The 19,978-nt window shown below is 42.1% G+C and overlaps 1 protein-coding gene across 3 annotated transcripts in view; it reads right to left on the bottom strand.

The window, feature by feature from the left end:
* ogdha (oxoglutarate dehydrogenase a) overlaps positions 1 to 19,978 on the bottom strand; it is a 79,863-nt gene that overhangs the window by 20,572 nt on the left and 39,313 nt on the right. For 2 of the 3 annotated variants that reach the window (XM_029638622.2, XM_029638621.2), the window contains exons 5-6: positions 8,231 to 8,346; positions 7,933 to 8,087 (exon numbers count right to left, since the gene is read on the bottom strand). In XM_029638622.2, coding sequence (XP_029494482.1) covers positions 7,933 to 8,087; positions 8,231 to 8,346 — 271 coding nt within the window. Of the gene's footprint in view, positions 1 to 7,932; positions 8,088 to 8,230; positions 8,347 to 15,390; positions 15,464 to 19,978 lie in introns of those variants that run through there. The other variant, XM_065011783.1, reaches the window with a different exon arrangement.

The following is a 19,978-nucleotide window of genomic DNA, read 5'->3' as shown; positions in this document are numbered from 1 at the left end:
CAGTTAACCCACTGTTCCTAGGCCATCATTGTAAATAAGAATTTATTCTTAACTGATTGTCTAGTTAAAGGTTAAATAAATAATAAGTAAAAAAATAAACGTTAAAAAAATTATTCTCAATTTAAAAAATATATAAAACAGATGACACAAACAACTGGATTTGTTATCCCTTTCTTGCCCTGCCTCCAGTCCACCGATATCTGAACAAGAGAGCCTCATCGAAATTGCAGCAAGCGGTTCTGTGAAAACGGAATGAAATCAGAAGCCACTGGATTGGGCTGCGCTCAGAGTATTAAATTGCGTTTTTAAGACACTGATGCCCTTCGCAACCACGTACCGATGTGAGAGTGGATTCTCGGCCTTCACTAGCATAAACTAAATAGACAGACAGACTGTGTGTGGAAAATTATTTAAGACTGAGACTCCAATACAACACAACATTGCAGAGTTATGTGCATCCTTTCAAGCACACCCTTCTCATTAGGTTATTCACCATTTTTGATGAACAAATAAGGTTTTATATATAAGATGGTTAAATAAAGAGCAAAATTATTGATAAATATTATTTGTCACTTGCCATGAGCTGGGTTGTGACAAAAACCTCACATGCATTCTTATGTTGAATAAATGTATCGTATCGTGTGTGGCAGGCTTAGAATTACGGGAAAAAACAACATTTGAGAATGTGCTGACACTGGTACGCAGCTGGAGGTTGAATGTTTTAAGGGGTACGGGACTATAAACAATTTGGAAACCACTGCTCTAGGGCAGCAGTGTCTAGATGGAATTTGCATTCGTAGTCCTGACAACTGGACCTTTTATGGAACACCATTATTTTTGTCTTAATGAGATTTACTGTCAGGGCACAGGTCTGACAATCTGTGCAGAAGATCTAGGTGCTGCTGTAGACCCTCCTTTGTTGGGGACAGACGCACCAGATCATCAGCAAACAGTAGACATTTGACTGCAGCTGGGTGCTGCAGACTGTACTCTAGTGCCTTCGCCAATTCGTTGATATATGTTGAAGAGGGTTGGTTTTCACCTGCATCCCTGTCTCACCCCCTCGGCCATTTGGAATGAAAGTTATTTTGTGTGGCAATTTTAACCGCACACTTGTTGTTTGTGTACATAGAATTTGTACTGTGTTTTTCCCCCAACACCACTTTCTATCAATTTCTATAGCAGACCCTCATGCCAAATTGAGTCAAAATATTTTTAGAAATCAACAAAGCATGAGAAGACTTTGCCTTTGTTTTAGTTTTTGTTTGACAATTAGGGTGTGCAGGGTGAATACGTGGTCTGTCATACGGTAATTTGCAAAAAAGCCTATTTGACATTTGCTCACTACATTGTTTCTGCTGAGGAAATGTCTGCTGTTTATGATAATGCAGAGGATTTTCCCAAGGTTGCTGCTGATGCATTTCTCCCGGTAGTTATTGGGGTCGAATATGTCTCCACTTTTGTTGATTGGGGTGATCAGTCCTTGGTTCCAAATATTGGGGAAGATGCCAGAGCTGAGGATGATGTTAAATAGTTTAAGTATAGCCAATTGGAATTTGTGGTCTGTATATTTTATCATTTCATTTAGGATACCATCAACCCCACAGGCCTTTTTGGGTTGGAGTGCTTTGTATTTTTTCCTGTAGTTCATTCAATGCAATTGGAGAATCCAGTGGGATCTGGTAGTTTTTAATAGTTGATTCTAAGATTTGTATTTGATCATGTTCATGTTTTTGCTGTTTGTTCTTTGTTATAGAGCCAAAAATATTGGAAAAGTGGTTTACCCATAGATCTCCATTTTGGATAGATAATTCTTCGTGTTGTTTGTCCAGGAAATTGTCAAGAAGGGATTGAATTTGTTGTTGCCGAATAGTTTGGTAGATTTCCACACTATTTTCCTTCCATTTATAGCATTTCTTAATATTATTCAGCCTCATGATTGAGCACAGCTCTGTTCAAGTTGAGTGTGATTTTGCTGTGATCTGATAGGGGTGTCAGTGGCCTGACTGAACACTCTGAGAGACTCTGGGTTGAGGTCAGTGATAAAGTAGTCTACTGTACTACTGCCAAGCGATGAGCTATAGGTGTACCTACCATAGGAGTCCCCTCAAAGCTTACCATTGACTATGTACATGCCCAGCTTCCGACAGAGCTGCAGGAGTTGTGACCCGTTTTTATTGGTTATGTTGTCGTAGTTGTGTCTAGGGGGGAATATGGAAGAGGGAATGCTGTCACCTCCATGTAGGTGTTTGTGTGTTGAGTTCTTTTCCAGTTCTGGCATTTAGGTCACCACAGATTAGTACATGTCCCTGAGCCTGGAAATTGTTGATCTCCCCGTCTCTTCACTGCTTTCCCCACACAGAGAATGAGAATGTAGGGTATAGAAATATGTTGAAAGTGGTCGAGCCGCGCTTCACTATTCCTTTCCGCACACATTTTGCCCAGACATAAATACCTGCTTTATACAAAAAACAAAATAACGACTTGAGAGCGAGTTGTCAGAAACGAAGTCTGTTGCTCTAACAACATACAGTTGGACGTCTAGAGCTACCTAACTGTAAAGGCTCATTTCATTTCGGCTGAGTGGGAGATAAAAAGCCATGTCCTTCAAACACGTCCCCAGAGTAGCCACACCAGTGAATCCAATCTCTCGCCTCCTAGCAAAGATCAGGAAGGTGGTATCCTTCTTTCATAAAAGCACAACTGATGCACATGTTTTCAAGACAAAACAGCAGATGGCAGAGCTGCCAAACCAAACTAATCCAAGATGTCCCTACTAGATGGATTCAAGCGAGAGATACCTTGAGAGAAAGCCATGACATCATTTTCTGGAATGTTCCAAGCTGTTTAAAGGCACACTCAACTTAGGGTATGTAAACTTCTCACCCGCTGGAATTACAAGTGAAATAATCTGCCTGTAAATAATTTTGGGAAAAATTACTTGTGTCATGCACAAAGTAGATGTCCTAACCGACTTGCCAAAACTTTAGTTTGTTAACAAGAAATTTGTGGAGTGGTTGAAAAACGAGTTTTAATGACTCCAACCTAAGTGTTTGTAACTTCAACTGTACACACACTATCTACCTAAACTCAGCAAAAACAGAAACGTCCTTTAACTGTCAACTGCGTTTATTTTCAGCAAACTTAACACGTGTAAATATTTTTTGAGCATAACAAGATTCAACAACAGACAAACTGAACAAGTTCCAATAGTACCCGCAAAACATCAGTCTCAACGTTAACAGTGAAGAGGTGACTCTGGGATATTGGCCTTCTAGGCAGAGTTGCAAAGAAAAAGCCATATATCAGACTGGCCAATAAAAAGAAAAGATTGAGATGGGCAAAAGAACACAGACACTGGACAGAGGAACTCTGCCTAGGCGGCATCCAGGAATCACCTCTTCACTGTTAACATGGAGACTGGTGTTTTGCAGGTACTATTTAATGAAACTGCCAGTTGAGGACTTGTGATCTGTTTCTCAAACTAGACACGCTAACATACTTGTCCTCTTGCTCAGTTGTGCCCCGGGGCCTCCCACTCTTTCTATTCTGGTTCAAGCCATTTTGCTCTGTTATGTGAAGGGAGTAGTACAGAGCGTTGTATGAGATCTTCAGTTTCTTGGCAATTTCTCGCATGGAATAGCCTTCATTTCTCAGAACAAGAATAGCCTGACGAGTTTCAGAAGAAAGTTCTTTGTTTCTGGACATTTTGAGCCTGTAATCAAACCCACAAATTCTGATGCTCCAGATACTCAACTAGTCTAAAGAAGGCCAGTTTTATTAATGATTTAATCAAAAGTTTTCAGCTGTGCTAACATAATTGCAAAAGGGTTATTTAATGATCAATTAGCCTTTTAAAATTATAAACTTGGATTAGCTAACACACCGTGCCATTGGAACACAGGAGTGACAGTTGCTGATAATGGGCCTCTGTAGATATTGCTTTTATTTTTTTATCTGCCGTTTCCAGCTACAATAGTCATTTCAACATTAACCATGTCTACACTGTATTTCTGATCAATTTGATGTTATTTTAAATGGACCAACATTTTTTTGCTGCTTTTCTTTCAAAAACAAGGACATTTCTAACTGACCCCAAACTTTTGCGAGGCTGTATACAGGAGGTACCGGTACAGGGTCAATGTGCGGGCGGGCACGGATTAGTCGAGGTGATTGAGGTAATAAAGTACATGTAGGTAGAGTTAAATTGACTATGCATAGATAATAAACAGAACGTAGCAGCAGCCTAAAAGAGGGGTCTGGGTAGCCCTTCGATTAGCTGTTCAGAAATCGTATGACTTGGGGGAAGAAGCTGTTAAGAAGCCTTTTGGACCTAGACTTGGCACTCCGGTACCACTAGCTATGCGGTAGCAGAGAGAACAGTCTATGACTAGGGTGGCTGGGGCCTCTGTCATCGCCTGGTATAGAGGTCCTGGATGGAGGGAAGCTTGGCCCCAGTGATGTACTGGGCCGTACGTACTACCCTCTGTAGTGACTTGCAGTCGGAGGCCAAGGATTTGCGATACCAGGAAGTGATGCAACCAGTCAGGATATATAGAAATAAACTCAGCAAAAAAAGAAACGTACGTTTTTCAGGACCCTGTCTTTCAAAGATAATTCGTAAAAAAACAAATAACTTCACAGATCTTCATTGTAAAGGGTTTAAGCACTGTTTCCCATGCTTGTTCAATGAACCATAAACAATTAATGAACATGCACCTGAGGAATGGTCATTAAAATACTAACATCTTACAGACAGTAGGCAATTAACCTTTTTGGGATAGGGGGCAGCATTTTCACTTTTGGATGAATAGCGTGCCCAGAGCGAATTTCCTCCTACTCTGTCCCAGATGAGAATATATGCATATTATTATTAGTATTTGATAGAAGACACTGAAGTTTCTAAAACTGTTTGAATGATGTGTGTGAGTATAACAGAACTCATATGGCAGGCGAAAACCTGAGAAAACCCAACCAGGAAGTGGGATATCGGTGGTTTGTAGTTTTCAAAGCTTTGCCTACCGAGTACACATTGAGATATGGATAAAGCTGCACTTCCTACAGCTTCCATTAGATGCCAACCATCTTTAGAAACTGGTTTGAGGATTCTACTATAAAGGAGGGGCTCATAAGAGCTCTCGGTCTCATGAAGCGCGCTCCCGACAGAGTTACCTCTCGTTCCAGTGCTTTTCTGAAGACAAAGGAATTCTCCGGTTGGAACATTATTGATGTTTTATGTTAAAAACATCCTAAAGATTGATTCCATACATCGTTTGACATGTTTCTAAAGGTCTGTAACGGAACTTTGCGAGTTTGTGTCTGGATAGGGGCCTAAGCCTCATAAAGATGGATTACTGGGCTGAACACGCTAACAACAAGTGGCTATTTGGACATGATGGAACTTTATGGAACAAATCAGTAATTTATTGTCGAACTGGGATTCCTGGGAGTGCCTTCTGATGATCATCAAAGGTAAGTGAATATTTATGGTGTTGTTTCTAACTGTTGATTCCAAAATGGCGGATATTCCTATGGCTGTTTTGGGTTCTGAGCGCCGTTCTCAGATCATGCTTTTTCCGTAAAGTTTTTTTGAAATCTGACAGTGGTTGCATTAAGGAGTAGTCTATCTTTCATTATGTGAATAACACTTGTATCTTTTATCAATGTTTATTATGAATATTTCTGCAAAATCCCTGGATGTTTTGGAATCAAAACATTACTGCACGTGAGGCGCCAATATAAACAGATTTTTGGATATAAATATGCACATTATCGAACAAAACATACATGTATTGTGTAACATGATGTCCTATGAGTGTCATCTGATGAAGATCATTAAAGGTTAGTGATTAATTTTATCTCTATTTCTGCTTTTTGTGACTCCTATCTTTGGCTGGAAAAATGGCTGTGTATTTTTTTCGACTTGGCTATGACCTAACAATCATATGTTTTGCTTTAGCTGTAAAGCATTTTTTAAATCAGACACCATGGGTAGATTAAAAAGATGTTTATTTTTCATTGCTGTATTGGACTTGTTAATGTGTGAAAGTTACATATTTCTAATAAATATTTTTGAATTTTGCGAGCTGCCCTTTCAGCGGAATCTTGTCGAGGCCTGCGCTAAGAAAGGTTAAGGTCACAGTTATGAAAATGTGGACACTAAAGAGGCCTTTCTACTGACTCTGAAAAACCCCAAAAGAAAGATGCCCAGGATCCCTGCTCATCCACGTGAATGTGCCTAAGGCATGCTGCAAGGAGGCATGAGGTACAGGATGGACACAACAACTGCCGAGTTACACCAGGAACGCACAATCCCTCCATCAGCGCTCAGACTGTTCGCAATAGGCTGACAGAGGCTGGACTGAGGGCTTGTAGGCCGGTTGTAAGGCAGGTCCTCAACAGGCAACAATGCCGCCTATGGGCACAAACACACCATCGCTGGATCGGACAGGACTGGCAAAAAGTGCTCTTCATCGACGGGTCGCAGTTTTGTCTCACCAGGGGTGATGGTCTGATTCGCGTGTATCATCGAAGGAATGAGCGTTACACCGAGGCCTGTACTCTGGAGCGGGATCGATTTGGAGGTGGAGGGTCCGTCACGGTCTGGGGCGGTGTGTCACAGCATCATCGGACTGAGCTTGTTGTCATTGCAGGCAATATCAACGCTGTGCGTTACAGGGAAGACATCCTCCTCCCTCATGTGGTACACTTCCTGCAGGCTCATCCTAGCATGACAATGCCACCAGCCATACTGCTCGTTCTGTGAGTGATTTCCTGCAAGACAGGAATGTCAGTGTTCTGCCATGGCCAGTGAAGAGCCAAGATCTCAATCCCATTAAGCACGTCTGGGACCTGTTGGATCGGAGGGTGAGGGCTAGGGCCATTCTCCCCAGAAATATCCAGGAACTCGCAGGTGCCTTAGTGGAAGAGTGGGGTAACATCTGACAGCAAGAACTGGCAAATCTGGTGCAGTCCCTGAGGAAGAGATGCATTGCAGCATTTAATGCAGCTGGTGGCCACACCAGATACTGACTGCTACTTTTGATTTTGACCCCCCTTTTTTCAGGGACACATTATTTCATTTCTGTGACAAAGTCACAAGTCTGTTTAACTTGTTCAGTTTATGTCTCAGTTGTTGAATCTTGTTATGTTCATAGAAATATTTACACATGTTAAGTTTGCTGAAAATAAACGCAGTTGACAGTGAGAGAACGTTTCTTTTTTTGCTGAGTTTATGTATTTGTCATTTACCAGACGCTTATCCAAAGTGACTTACAGTCGTGTGCATACACTTAACTATGGGTGTATCAAGAATCGAACCCACTATCCTGGCGACACAAGTGTGTTGATGGAAATCGCAGTATTATTTTGAGCAATTACATTTTTTTGTCCTTATCGTGCCACCCTAGCTGCTTCCAAAGCTGTGCTTATCCCACAATTGGATTTTAAAACATCACATCCTACAAGCAGAACCACTTATTATTTTATCCCAGAGTGTTGGGGAGGGGGAGTGAGTGGCTCGCTCTTCACAGCAGCAGGCCCAGAGAAACAGGCACGGGGCATTACAGAGACTTTCACTACAGGAATCATGAGGATAACGCACATCATAACGCACATCATGGATTCAGTAGCTTAAAAAAATACTAAGGTTGGAGTGAGGTGAGCATGTAGAATGTGCAGCTCGCGTCGATGCAACCAATAAATGTTTTCACTTGCACAGCTAAGTCAAAGGGTCATAAAATGTGTCAAAATGGTCGCAGTCCAGAGCCCTGCAATGACTGAAATCTGGGCAAGCACTATGACAAGGTGGACTGTGAAAGCAATTTGTGACAACTGCTGACGTGAAAAGGACTTTATAAATGCATTTGATTAATTGATATTATTTGAGAGGTACGTGGGGGATGGAATTTTTTTGGGGGGCGTGGCTCTGACCTGGTGGAGCGAACCATGCGGGCCAGCAGGGTCCTCTTCTCCTCCAGGGTGAACTGCATGACGCCGGGCTTCTCAAACTTTTCCCGGATCCACTGGCACTGGTCTAGGTCATTGATGAACATGAACTCAACCCCGATGTGCTGGCAGTAGGCCATCTGAAAAAAATGGGACAGCGTGTCTTGTCACTGACCATGAAAATGAGCCTGAATGTACACTTTTCACTCATTCAAGACAAACGATTGGTAAGAACCCAACTTCTTTGAGAGACAGACCGGTGTGTGCGGTTTAGTTTGGATACCTCCAGGCGGCGGATTATCTCCCTCAAGGGCAAGGCGGTCTCAGTGCCCCCGATAAAGGTGGTGGTAGGCAGGCGGAACACTTTGTCCAAATCCGACTCGTCCAGTCCATAAAAGCCTGTTCAGCACGCAGGGGCAGCAGACCATCCAGAAGGGCAGAGTGGCAGGAGGTGGCGGGGGTTGAGGGGGGCAGATGCGGGGACAGTTAGCACAGAGGAGAAAACAAAGCAAACAGAAACACAGGGGAAAGAATGTAGGCCACAAAGACATTCCCCATGAAAGAAAACAAAACAACAAAAAAGCAGAGACATTAGGATGTAGGGAGAAAAAGGAGCGCAATGGATGAAAACACAGGAATATGCCATATGGTCGATGGCACCATAACAGCAACATGGAGGCAATGCAGCAAAATCAAATGTGGTGCAGCATCACAGGCAAACAAACAGGACAACGGTGGAGGCATGCAACATGAATGGATACACCGTGGATAGGAAAAGTAAAGGGGTGAAGGGGTGAGACATGAGCAGAGGGGAGCAGTGGGTAAAAACAAGCACCATATATTTGTGGGGTCCAAAAAAAGAAAGAAAAAACAAACAAGAAAATATCATTAGTGTCATTGAAGCAAGAGTAATTATCAAGCAAACTGCCCTTCCTGAACTAAAGGAGGTGGCAGACAGATGCGTCATTGTGATCTTAACACAGATGTAAACAGTCCCTATTCTGGTATTTACAAGGTATAGCAGAATGTACATGATTTAGGAAAAATATAATTTAAATGATCAATGTTCTTCTACACTTTAAGATCCAGTGAATCACGTAGTCCTTTATGTGTCCTGAAAATAGTGTTAACTGTCATTTACATTTACAAAGCTAATTTCAAAATGGTGTTTCCGGTGATGAGTGAGCCCATGTCTCTATGGTTTCAGTGCTTCTCTGGTATATGGCCATGATTTCTGTTGATTTGCGTTGAAAGCATATTAAAGAGAGGGTATGGAGTGGGTGATAGCATCTAAAATACGCAGATTGTCAATGAAGTAATGGAAGCCTACCCCAGTTTTAGGTCAGCAGATATCCATTTTAGGTTATGTTCTTCAAAGATATTAGCCTACCCTGGATTAGCACCTTCTCTACAAAACGTACAGACACTTTGAAAATCTGTTATTAAAACACTCACCAGGCAAACAATAGCTGGTAGGGGAAACATGAACGTGTTAAAACTCTAACCAACAATGCAAGCGTGGGGGGAAAACACACCTAACCAGCCACACACACGTCAATGCCTGCTTAAAATGAACAATTTAGATTTCCCCATATTTTTATTGGCACTAGATTCTCCAGGAGTTAAAAGCCAATTAAAGAGATCTTTTGAGGCAGTCAAGAAAGCATGAGATGTCATGAGCGGAATTTGTAGTGTGGCAGCTATGTGCCAGGAGGATAACTATAATTCAATTGATTGTTGTTTTATGGTAGAGGTGACTCTTAGTTAAAATGCTGGTGCCAAAAAAGGTAATGAAATAGAAGTCAGGGCAATCTAAGATAAACAGAGACACTTCATCTTATTTGATTGCCTCAATAAAACAAGAGAAAAGCAACAATGTTGCAATCCCAAAATGAACAAATATGGAGTAGGCTAGTCGACGAGTCAATGGCAAAGGAAATGGATGTGTGAGTATTGGTAATACAGGAAATGAGAGTTTAATAAATGTTAATAGCTCCAGCTAGAAAAGGTTGGCAGTAATAGGGATTATATTAAATAGAATAGAGAATAGCTCAAAGAAAAGAGAAATGAAAAATGTGTGTGTGTGTTTGTTCATGTGTGTTACTGAAAGCGTGTGTGTCAACGATGGAGACTTGAGTGATAAAGAGTATCCACGCAAAGAAGAATAAGTTGAATGACAGAACAAAGCTTCAAATGACTGGACATGAGGCAGGAAAAACTATTGGTATCCTAGAACGCTGAGACATCAGAAAAAAAAAAGCAATTAACTGACCTGACAAGTAGAACTAGAGTTTCTCCAAGGACATGGAGAGCAGCTTCTTGCAGACTCTGCACACTCACTAGCAAATTCACTTCCAACACCAACACTGCCAGTCCACAAGGCAACAATATGGCTGTTCCTAAATGCCTCCTAAACGCCAGACAGCAGCACACTGCAAGGAATACACACTCCCTCGCTACATAGTGGAGAGACGTGGCTCCCCTATGACCAGGTCATTGCCATCACCAGCCTGACGGCACACGTCATCTAAATACATTGTGTATCATGGGGGTTCCATGGAAGCCATCGCCTCGCATTAGTCTGGACCCAAGAATCATGCAGGAGTGCAAAAGCATCAGAGGTGCACTCAGATGTGGGTGATGATTTTATTGTCGCAGGGTGGCTGGTATCCTAGCGGTTAAGAGCGTTGGGCCAGTAACCAAAAGGACGCTGGTTCATATCCCAGAGCCCACTAGCTGAAAAATGCCCTTGAGCAAAGCACTTAACCCTAATTACTCCTGTAAGTCGCTCTGGATAAGAGTATCTGCTAAATTAATGAGATGTAAATATTCAAAACATTATTGAGTCAGAATCCTGCTTTTCTTCAGTATGTCATCTTACACCAAGCACAAGAAGTAAAGTACAAGAGCTTTAGTGTACATTTACAAAAACAAAGCATCAACAGCATTTGGATGCATGTTATGAGTATGGAGTTGATTATACATAGAAACAAAAATATAAAAGGTAACATGTAAAGTGTTGGTCCCATGTTTCATGAGCTGATATGGAATAGTCACAGACATTGTCCATACGCACAAAAAGCCTATTTCACTCAAATGTTGTGAACCAATTTGTTTACATCCCCGTTAGTGAGCGTTTCTCTTTTGCCAAGATAATCCATCCACCTGACAGGTGTGGCATACCAAGAAGCTGATTAAACAGCATGATCATTACACAGGTGCAACTAGTGATGGGTACCAATATAGACCACTTTAAAATGTGCAGTTTTGTCACACAACACAATGCCACAGATGTCCCAAGTTGAGGGAATGTGCAATTGGCATGCTAAATGCAGGAATGTCCACCAGAGCTGTTGCGAGAATTTAATGTTAATTTCTCTACCATGTGCTGCCTCCAACGTTGTTTTGGCAGTACGTCCAACCGGTGTCCACATACTTTTGGTCATGTATTGTAAATATACATTACACAATCTACATGATCCAAAGTATGTGGACACCTGCTCGTCTAAAATCTCATTCCAAAATCATGGGCATTAATATGCAGTTGGCCCCCCCTTTGCTGCTATAACAGCCTCCACTCTTCTGAGAAGGCTTTCCACTCGATGTTAGAACATTGCTACGGGAACTTGCTTCCATTCAGCCACAAGAGCATTAGTGAGGTCAGGCACTGATGTTGGGCGATTAGAACTGGCTCACAGTCGGCAATTAATCCCAAAGGCGTTCAAAGGGGTTGATGTCAGGGATCTGCCCAGGCCAGCCAAGCTCTTCCACACTGGTCTTGACAAAACATTTCAGTATGGATCTCGCTATGTGCACAGTCATGCAGAAACAGGAAAGAGCCTAATATATACACACACATGGTCAAAGGTTTTATAACACCTACTCATTCAAGGGTTTTTCTTTATTTTTTATTAATTTCGACAATGTACAATAATAGCGGAGACAACAAAACTACGAAGTAACACACATGGAATCATTATAGCCAACATTTTTTTTAAACAAATCTAAATATATTTTATATTTGAGATTCTTGAAATAGCCACCCCTTTGCAAACTCTTGGCATTCTCTCAACCAGCTTCACCTGGAATGCTTTTCAAACAGTCTTGAAGGAGTTCCCACATATGCTGAGCAATTGTTGGCTGCTTTTCCTTCACACTGCGGTCCAAATTATCCCAAAAATCTCAATTTCGTTGAGGCCAGGGGATTGTAGAGGCCAGGTCATCTGATGCAGCACCCCATCACTCTCCTCCTTGGTCAAATAGCCCTTACACAGCCTGGAGGTGTGTTGGGTCATTATCCTGTTGAAAAACAAATGATACTCCCCCTAAACGCAAACCAGATGGGATGGCGTATTGTTGCAGAATGCTGTGGTAGCCATGCTGGTTAAGTATGCATTGAATTCTAAATAAAATCAGACAGTGTCACCCGCAAACCACCCCCACACCATAACACCCCCTCCTACATACTTTACAATGGGAAATACACATGCGGATATCATCCGTTCACCCACACCATGTCTCACAAAGACACAGGAGTTGGAACCAAAAAACTCCAATTTGGACTCCAGACCAAAGGAAAAATTTAAACAGGTCAAATGTCCATTGCGTGTGTTTCTTGGCCCAAGCAAGGCTCTTCTTATTGGTGTCCTTAAGTAGTGGTTACTTTGCAGCAATTCGACCATGAAGGCCTGATTCACACAGTCTCCTCTGAACAGTTGATGTTGAGATGTGTCTGTTACTTGAACTCTTGTCAAGCATTTATTTGGGCTGCAATTTCTGAGGCTGGTAACTCTAATGAACTTATCCTCTGCAGCAGAGGTAATTCTGGGTCTTCCATTCCTGTGGCGGTCCTAATGAGAGCCAGTTTTATCATAGCGCTTGATGTTTCTTGCGACTGTACTTGAAGAAACTTTCAAAGTTAATGAAATGTTCCGTATTGACTGAATTTCATGTCTTAAAGTAATGATGGACTGTCGATTCTCTTTGCTTATTTGAGCTGTTCTTGCCATAATATGGACTTGGGCTTTTATACCAAAGAGACATCTTCTGTATACCACCCCTACCTTGTTATAACACTACTGATTGGCTCAAATGCATTGAGGAATGAAATTCCACAAATAAACTATTAATTACTACCTCATGAAGCTGGTTGAGAGAATGCCAAGAGTGTGCAATGCTGTCATCAAGGCAATTGGTGGCTATTAGAAGAATCTCAAAGATAAAATATATTTTGATTTGTTTAACACTTTTTTGGTTACTATATGATTCCATATGTATTATTTCATAGTTTATGTCTTCACTATTATTCTACAATGTTGAAAATAGTACAAATAAAGAAAAACCCTTGAATGAGCAGGTGTTCTAAAACGTTTGACCGGTAGTGAATATGCGTGCGCACACACACACTGAAAAGTTTTAGAACACCTGAATACTTTCCGAAGGCACTATAATAAACAAACAAATAAATAATAGTGCCTTCGAAAAGTATTCAGACCCATTGACTTATTCAACTTTGTTACGTTACAGCCGTATTCTAAAATTGATTAAATGCTATCTACACACAATACCCCATAATAACAAAGCAAAAAGGTTGTTAGATTTGTTTTGCACATTTATTTAGAAAAACTGAAATACCTTATTTACGTAACTATTAAGGCCCTTTGCTATCAGACTTGAAATTGAGCTCAGGTGCATCCTGTTCTAATTGATCATCCTTGAGATGTTTCTACAATTTGATCGGAGTCCACCTGTGGTAAATTCAATTGATTGGACATGATTTGGTCCCACAGTTCATGTCAAAACAAAAACCAAAGCCATGAGGTCAAAGGAATTGTACATAGAGCTCATAGACAGGATTGTGTTGAGGCACAGATCTGGGAAAGGTTTCCAAAACATTTCTGCAGCATTGAAGGTCATCAAGAACAGTGTCGTTTTGTCATTATGGGGTATTGTGTGTAGATTGAGATTTTTTATTTGACTTAATCCATTTGAGAATAAGGCTGTAACACAACAAAAAGTGGGAAAAAAAGTAAAGGGTTTTTAATACCTTCCGAATGCACTCCATCTATAATGCGTGGGAATATTTTGAAATGCTTGAGAAATATTTGGAACAGATTTCCTAAATAAACATTTGAGCTGATTTGCTGGTGTCTTTACAGTCTTATGTCAAAACTATTTGAAATAATAATTTAATTTGTTTTTGCTTAAAACCTGTGGGGCAAAATAAAAAAAATCACCCACAGGACACCAGATGGGGAAACCTGACCTAAGAATGGTGAAACAAAACAAAAAAATATCCAGTCAGAGGAAGGAAGTCCTGTGGGCAAAAACAGCTAGTTGATGTTATTTTGAAGGAGAATGGCAAGAATCGTGCAAGCTAACAGGGTGGTCACAAAGAGGCAAATAACGGCGCAGTACAACAGTGGTGTGCAGAACGGCATCTGGGAATGCACAACTCGTTGATCCTTGTCACAGATGGGCTATTCCCGCAGACGACCACACCTGATTCTACTTTATCAGCGAAAAACAACAATTAGTGGCTCCAGTTGGCACACGATCACGAGCACTGGACAATTGAGTCTTGGAAAAATATTGCCTGGCCCGACAAATCAAGGATCCTGTTGCGTCATGCTGATGGCAGAGTTAGGATTTGGCATAAGCAGCATGAGTCCATGGCCCCATCCTGCTGGTGTCAACAGTACAGGCTGGTGGCGGTGGTGTAATAGTGTGGGGAATGTTTTACCGGCACACGTTAGGTCCCTTGATACCAATTGAGCAATGTTTCCATGCCCCAAAGAATTCAGATGGGTTTACCTAATAAACTGACCACCGAGTGTATATATCTCCCAATGTTTGTCAGCTCTGAAATGTGATATGCAATCTGATTCTGAAACAGTTGTTTTACATTCAAATAAATTTATATATTTTTTTAAAACTGCAATCCAACTGGGACTTTCAGTGGTTGAAATATTCTGCCAGATAATATAACCAAATTTCACCACCGTTTGAGAGGAATGCGACTAGGTACTGTACCACTACACTAAACACTTTTGTAGTTTGAAATACGCTTATCTATTGCCTACTACTCCAACACTGTCTACTCAGCTAGATCTACAACAGGAAAGCACTAAAGGAGTACACTGACATATAGAGGAACCTATTGTCTTAAGATGGTCGTGTTCTCCGACACCCACACACTGGGGCTGCTAGAGAGAGGCTCTAACTTTCTCCTTTATTTCAGGGCAGCTGATGGCTTAGAATCCGATCATGTGATAAATAACCAAACATTCCAACGAGAACACTAGCAGTTGTTCATCAAGTGTATTCCATTGAAAAAAAGATGTGAGAAAGATACAGCAAAAATTCCTACGCAAACAATACAAAAAGCAAATATTCAGGCACAGAGAAAGGGACAAAACTACAGGGAGACTTGTGTTGCCATACCTCCGACAGTTAGAATACTGAGACGGTCCTTGAACAATGCCAGGTCTGGAGGAGGCATCAGGGGGAGAGAAACCCGGAAAAGGTTAGTGACCCATGCCCCCATTCTCCATCATGGACATCAGGGTCATCTCTACCACTACTCAAACACATTGAAGGGGTCAGCAAACTAGAATCGAAGTGGAACTTTGGGTGGTTCTCGCAGACAATAAGAAGTCGTTCTCTCGAATTATACCCTCAGCGGAGCAGAGTTCTCGCCTACCACACTCAGTAAATGGCACTACTGGCGCCGCTATTATCTCTTGCCGGTGATGTGTGTTCGTACGTAGCTAACATGACTTGGTACTATTTAATTGATTTCTTGCCGTAAACCCACTAGGTGTGATGATAGTTTGTTAAGCAAAATGGGATTTGCTACTAGCAAAATAAGCTAAGTATGCACATTTATGGAACATTACGACGCCAGCTAACTATGGCTAAAGTTAGCTAATGTGATTAAAAAAATATATACGGTGAGATGTAACCAACAACAAAGTAGGCCGCTAGCTAGCTTGCCAATACCAAGTTTACGTCCAGTCAGTTTTCCAAAAAACTATAACTCGGAGCAACGAAATACGTCCATTCATGCACTTCAAACTTGTTGAGAACGCTAAAGTACTGCCGAAGTAATTTCCTTAGTAGTAGACATTAGATTTTAGCATGTTGAATAACTCTGGGTACAGAGATGATTCCAACTTGTATTTACGACTCGTAAGCTAGTGAATGGTTTTCCAGACGGCCATAAGCTGATTTTGGCATTTTCCAACTAACTACATATAGCTAGCTAGCTAGCTATGCCGAGTGGATAACAAAGCAAACACAGCAAAGTTAGCTTGAAAGACCATAGCTAGCTACCTAGTTATGGAAAACTGCTTGTGTGAATGTAACACAGAGATAGTTTGATAATGTTTCCACCGTCTCTGCATACCAGAGGCCACCATCGTGATTTCTGCAGCCAGGGATGGCAGAAACCACCTGGAACCCTCCCACACATGGTGGTGGGTTGGCGTTTGCAAAGTAAAATTTCAGCTGCGCCCTCCGCTGCGAGCAAACACCTATGGCACTTTATAAAGAGAGGACGACAGTGGGGAAAGATAGGAGAGGTTGTGTCAAAGGGCAGTAGGCCGGATTCAAATTTATGCAGACAATATATACGTGTGCCGGAGGAAGCGGTTTAGACCTCTAGACCACTGGCTTGTTCTTTTAACTTCGATTTGTTTGCGAGAATCCCCCCCTCACAACGTCAATCACCACCACTGACTGACTGCTTCTGAACTCTAGCGACAGCGCAGCACCAACCACAACAAGGGTGGCAAACACAGCTTTAAGTGCAAATTACATCTCGAAAATGCTGTACCTGCCTTGCTGCAGAATGCACAAACATCACACCCGGATCACAGCCAAACTGAAAGATTCCCCATGCAGACCGAGACGTGCTGTACTGGAACTAATAACCATCAGACATGCAGAAAGTATACAGATCTTGAGAGCACCACTAATTAGACTATTCAGTCACCAACAAGAAGAGGGGTATGCTGGTTCATAGAAATGTCCCTTCCCTCCCCTTTTTTCTTATAATCCAAGTTGAAGGTGATTTACCTTTCCAAACAGTTAATATCTTACTGTTAGGAGTCATACTGTAGCTGTTGTTGTGAACAGTAAGAACTAAGGCCTAAAAGTTATAGTTGTCAGAAGAGACAACTCCTGTCCCCCTATACCATACTTCAGGAGGAAACTACAAATGCGTTGAATAGCTGTTCATTTTTACTGAGAAGTATATTAAAAGAGGGGATTTTTGGCCATACCCAAGAAAGGGTGCGAGTAATGTGAGGGAGAATGTGGTCCAGTCAAGCAAGATGGTTAGTAGATTTAGGAGATACGCCAGAAAATCTAGGAGAACTCTAAATATGTCCCGCCACTGATAGACAGTAGTGTAATGGGACACTTAAATCATGTCATTAAAACCAGTGATGCGACATTGGCTTCAAACTGGGGATGTAGCGGTGTCACTCAAGAAGGCTACTGTATGTGAACTTAAACGGAGCACTCCAGACAATATTGTTATAACAGCATTTAACTTTCATTTCAATTTGTGCTTGGCTGCCTGCAGACAGAGAAGTCATACAGTACAGATCTGTCCTACAAAGAAGTGGTACCTAAGAAACTGCTATTTGTATTGATGCTTTTTGGACTGTCACTTTGTCGTGGTAAGAGGGCTTGTGTACCTCAATGACCGCTCAGAGCTATGCCAGTGGGAGACAACTCCCGGTAGGTCCAGACAAACTGGACAGGTCTAGGGCGAGAGGTCAGACAAAGCACAGTCTTGATCATAGAGCATTGTCGAAAAATGATCAACTACCACTTCGGATAAGTTTTAATGTCACATTCACAAGTACAGTGAAATGCATTTCTTGCAAGCTCTAAACCCAACAAAGCAGTAATCAATATACTACTAAAAATAACATTAGGTGGAACAAAAACACACGAGAACTAAAAATAAGAACATGAGAAAGCAAGTACAGGGTCAAATCCATTACCATAATTACCATGTGCAGGGATGCTGGAGTGATAGAGTTAGATATGTATAGGGTTAAGGTGACACGGCATCAGGATATATGACAGAGTAACAGCAGTGTATATGATGGTTGTATGTGAGTAGTGTGTGGAGTCAGTATACATGTACACTACATGAACAAAAGTATGTGGACACCTGCTCGTCAAACACCTCATTCCAAAATCATGGGCATTGATATGGAGTTGGTCCCCCCTTTGCTGCTTCCATTCAGCCACAAGAGCATTAGTGAGGTCAGGCACTGCTGTTGGGCGATAAGTCCTGGCTCGCAGCCAGCATTCCAATTCATCCCAAAGGCCTTCGATGGGGTTGAGGTCTGGGCTCTGTGCAGGCCAGTCAAGTTCTTCCACACCAATCTCAAAGCATTTCTGTTGCCACAAAGTTGGAAGCACAGAATTGTCTAGAATGTTATTGTATGCTATAGCATTACAATTTCACTTCACTGGAACTAAGGGGCCGAGCCCAAACAGCCCCAGACCATTATTCCTCCTCTACCAAACTTTACAGTTGACACTATGCATTTGGGCAAGTAGCGTTATCCATGCATTCGTCAAACCCAGATTCGGACCACGAGATGGTGAAGCGTGATTCAACACTCCAGAGAAGGCGTTTCCACTGCTCTAGAGTCCAATAGCGATTAGCTTTACACCACTCCAGCCGACGCTTGGCTTTGTGCATGGTGATTTTAGGCTCGTGTGGGGCTGCTTGGCCATGGAAACCAATTTCATGAAGCTCCCAACGAACAGTTGCTGTCGTTGCTCCAGAGGCAGTTTGGAACTCGGTATTGAGTCTAGCAGCAGAAGATAGATTATTTTTTACACGCTCCACGTTTCAGCACTCTGTGGTCTCGTTCTGTGAGCTTGTGTGGCTTACCACTTTGCGGCTGAGCCGTTTTTGCTCCTCGAAATTTCCACTTCACAATAGCAGCACTTACAGTTGACTGGGGCAGCTCTACTATGACAGAAATTTGACAAACTGACTTGTCATCCTGTGATGATGCCATGTTGAAAGTTACTGAGCTCTTCAGTCAGGCCATTCTAATGGCAATGTTTGTCTATGGAGTTTGCATGGCTGTGTGCTCGATTTTATACACCTGTCAGCAACGGGTGTGGCTGAAATGTCCAAATCCACTCATTTGAAGGGGTGTTCACATTGTTTTGTATATATAGTGTGTGTGCATGTTATGTGTGTGAGCAAATTAATTGAGGGTGTGTGAGTTGAAGTATCAGTGTGTGAGTGGAGTGTGCAGAGTCCTTTGAGTGTGCATAGAGATGGTGCAAAAATATAAATAAAAGACAAGGGTCAACTCAGATCGTCCGTGTAGCCATTTTGTTAGCTGTTCAGCAGTCTTATGGCTTGGGGAACAAGACGCTGTTCAGCAGCCTGTTAGTGTCAGATTTGATGGAACGGTACAGCTTGCCGTACGAAAGCAGAGAGAACAGTCTATGGCTTGGGTGGCAGGAGTATTAAATTATTTTCCAGACCTTCCTGATATGGAGGTCCTGGATGGCAGAGAGCTTGGCCACAGTGATGTACTGGCCTGCCGCACCACCCTTTGTAGTGCCATGAGATTGAGGGCGGTGCTGTTGCCACACCAAGCAGTGATGCAAACAGTCAAGATGCTCTCAATTGGTAGAACTTTTGAGGGCCCATTCCAAACCTTTTCAACCTCCCAAGGAGTGTTTGTGGACCATTTTAAGTCCTTAGTGATTTGGACACCCGAGGCTCCCGAGTGGCGCAGCGGTCTAAGTCACTGCATCTCAGTGCAGAGGAGTCACTGCAGTCCCTGGTTTGAATCCAGGCTGCATTACATCCGGCCGTGATTGGGTGTCCCATAGGGCAGCGCGCACAAATGGCCCAGCGTCGTCCGGGTTTGGCCAGGGTAGGCCGTCATTGTATTTGTTCTTAACTGATTTGCCTAGACAAATACATTTTTATGAATAAAATGTACAAAAATAAACTTGAAGCTCTCGACCCGCT

The sequence above is a fragment of the Oncorhynchus nerka genome, linkage group LG27 (genome assembly GCF_034236695.1).
Source record: "Oncorhynchus nerka isolate Pitt River linkage group LG27, Oner_Uvic_2.0, whole genome shotgun sequence".
Lineage (NCBI taxonomy): Eukaryota > Metazoa > Chordata > Actinopteri > Salmoniformes > Salmonidae > Oncorhynchus > Oncorhynchus nerka.
Note: the sequence above shows the minus strand (reverse complement) of the source record. Positions and strands in the feature narration are given on the sequence as shown.